Here is a 3,176-nt window from a genome sequence, read left to right on the forward strand (position 1 = left end):
GCGTCGAATGTACTTTCGCTACGAAGCTGGTTGCGCTTCATGAGATTTCCATCGCTAACCATCTCGTTCGATCGATTTACAGAAAATGTCATCCTGGTCCCGATCACCTCTCCCGGGTATTCTCACCACAAGGCAACGCACGGGAGGCTAGGGTGCGGTGCTGTCAAATATTGCTTGATACTAGTTGCTCGCTGCGCTACTATTGGATGCCAAACTAAGTTAATTGCACAAAACTATCACATTCAATGTTATTTCCTCCGTTCCGAATTACTTGTCGCACGTATGGATGTACCTAGATGTATTTTAGTTCTAGATACATCCATTTCAGCGACGAGTAATTTGAAACGGAGGGAGTAGATATATACGCAGAAAACACGAGTTTATAGATTTATGGAAAAAAGCACCAATTTTCAGACTAATCTTTGAAAACACTAATTGGCGAATTTGGTCATTGACACGCGGGCCCCACAAGAGCTGATGTGGCGTAACACTTTTATGATAATTAGTAACCGTATATGTTATCCACAAAAGCCGGCGGACAGCATGGAGGGGATGCCAGCTCCGACTTCACAAGGAGGAGTGCCCCTGGTGGCGGAGCCGGGCCGTTGGTGTGGACGACAGAGCATCAACTCCATCTGCTCATCGAACTCCGCGTCAGTGCCGGCGTAGCCCTGGCCCAGCACTGCCAGCGCGGACTGTGGTGGCGGCTACTGCTGGTCCTCCTCGTCGCCGGAGGAGATGATGATGTCCGCCCGCTTCGAGTCATCACCATCCGATGAGGACAAGGCCCCGGAGTTCGAGGGCGGCATCGCCACGAGCTGCTAGATCCCGCCCGGAACCGCCTGCCGGCGCCGACGCCCAGGACTTGCCATCGCCGAAGGTGTGGATGGATATGGGCGGGGAGGGGAGGAGGAGGGCGCGATGTGGTTGGCGCCGGAGCATGGTTTAAACAGCCCACACATCCACATCGCATCCAAAGCACCGGAGCACGGTTTAAAAAGTCTTCGCGTGCTCTGGGCCGGTATGAATGCGGCGGGGTAAGCTGTGCGTGCATTGGAAGGGAAGTGTGGAAGGGGCAGATGACGAGTTTTTGGTGGGCCAGGGTGGCCAGAAACGGGATTGGGAGCGGTCTAGATTCACGCAAACCTCCTCGCGTTTGTCGCTGATCTGCAGGAGAAACCGTATTCATATTGACCGCTGACCGATACAGGACCTCGTTGGATGGCTTCGACGGTTCGAAAAGCATGGCCTGAGCGCTTGTCTAGAGGTTTGAGGGTCGGCATCGGATACGCTTAACACTCCTTTTCCTTATAAAATATGGCTGCTTGATCATACCCATTGATTGCCTCGCTGTACATCGCGGTCATAGGAGTCAGTGGTTGTACCTGCTGTTCATAAAAGCCATCTAATGAGGGTTAGGTATCCAGTTGCCACTAACTGTAATTTAGAAAGAAAATAATGCAATATACTTCTTTGTAGAGATTTCACTATGAACCACATACAGACATATATAGATGCATTTTAAGTGTAGATTCATCCATTTTAGTCCTAATGTAGTCCATCTAGTGAAATCCCTACAAAAACGTATATTTAGGAACGGAGGGAGTACTATATACCACGCCTTGTCCCTATATAGTATGGCATCTCCACTGCCTCACCGTACAGCAAGAAGGGGGACATGGCTCAGCCTCCATCCAAGGGAGAAGATGGTGGTGCTGCCATGAGCTCTGCACAATCCAAATCAATAAGCCCCAAAGATTTGATATCCACGCTCCCAACAAGTAGTGATGACCGGTGCTCGGGGCCGCTCGTCCTATACAAAAACTACTGGCTGAGGTTCACCGTGCTGGAGCGGATCCTGCTGGCCCAGGTCACCATGAAGCCCCGGGACGACGACATCATCCTCGCCACACAGCCCAAAAGCGGCACCACCTGGCTCAAGGCCCTCGCCTTCGCCATCACCAACCGAGGCCGCTACGGCTTCGGCGACCACCCCCTCCTCACCCAGCACCCTCAGCACCTCGTGCCGAGCATCGAGCTCCACGGCCCGGGTAGGGACCATACCGACCTCAACGCACTTGCCTCTCCTCGGCTTCTCTCCACGCACATTCCCATGTCGCTGCTCCCGCCGGAGATGACTCCATCCAGCGGCCGTCGCGTCGTGTACCTCTGCCGAGACCCCAAGGACAAGTTCGTGTCTCGGTGGCACTTCGACAACAAGATCTTCCACGGTTCCGCCATGGAGCTAGACAAAGCCTATGACTTGTTCTGCCGGGGGCTCTCGCCTTACGGGCCTTTCTGGGAGCACTACCTGGAGTACTGGAAGGCAAGCTTGGCGACGCCGGACAAGGTCCTTTTCTTGAAGTACGAAGAGATCAAGGAAGACTCTGTGGGAGTCGTGCGGAAGCTCGCGGTGTTCCTGGGCGTCCCGTTCAGCCAGGAGGAGGAAAGTTCTCGTGTCCCGGAAGAGGTCGCGAGGGTCTGCAGCTTTGAAACACTGAGGAGCCTACAGGTTAACCAGGTAAGTGTTGTTAATGAGCACGGAAATCACAGGTTTCCTGCTAATTCAGCCTTCTTTAGAAAAGGACAAGTTGGGGACTGGGCGAACCACATGAGCCGAGAGATGGGGGAAAAGATGGATCAGATCACCAAAGAAAAGCTCAAGGGATCTGGACTCGCCTTCTGATTTGCATTTCTACTTTCTTTAAACGGTGTTGTCTTTTGTCTACAAAGTGGGTGTGGCTCGACATGCCATGAGCATCTTTAAAGTTTGTCCTCAAAGTGGGTGGCTGAAGGGATCTGGACTCGCATTCTCATTTGCATTTCTGGTTTCTTTTCCGCACAGCTCTGTTTCGTACTCGGACATTTCGGATTAAAGAACTTTCATTAAACGGTGTTATCTTTTCTCTACGAAGTGGGTGCCTCTACAAAGTCTGTCAATAAATAAAAATGATAAGACTTTGTCTCCACTATATTGTACAAGAAGTTTTCTCCTATTCACACGTTTTTTAGTTTAATTTTTATCCCATCATAATTTTAGGATCTCGGAAAAATAAAGGATCTAGTAACATTCAGAGATAACACTAAGACGTAATCTGTCCACCTTGTACTAAAACTGTCGTTTGGCTTCGTTCTGGTCCGGAGAACATTGTAAATCTGTGCGCCCTGGATCATCC

The 3,176-nt window shown here is 51.0% G+C and overlaps 1 protein-coding gene across 1 annotated transcript; it reads left to right on the top strand.

Moving 5' to 3' along the window:
* Positions 1-1,654: 1,654 nt before the first annotated feature.
* Positions 1,655-2,967, top strand: LOC119326600 (cytosolic sulfotransferase 17-like). Its single transcript, XM_037600227.1, has one exon. The coding sequence runs from the start codon at positions 1,679-1,681 to the stop codon at positions 2,684-2,686; it is 1,008 nt and encodes a 335-aa protein (XP_037456124.1). The 5' UTR covers positions 1,655-1,678; the 3' UTR covers positions 2,687-2,967.
* The last annotated feature ends 209 nt before the right edge of the window (positions 2,968-3,176 follow it).

Source organism: Triticum dicoccoides, chromosome 6B (assembly GCF_002162155.2).
Source record: "Triticum dicoccoides isolate Atlit2015 ecotype Zavitan chromosome 6B, WEW_v2.0, whole genome shotgun sequence".
NCBI lineage: Eukaryota > Viridiplantae > Streptophyta > Magnoliopsida > Poales > Poaceae > Triticum > Triticum dicoccoides.

Bases quoted from the DNA above. Each gene is read 5' to 3' on its own strand.
- LOC119326600 (XM_037600227.1), top strand. From the start codon at position 1,679: ATGGCTCAGCCTCCATCCAAGGGAGAAGATGGTGGTGCTGCCATGAGC.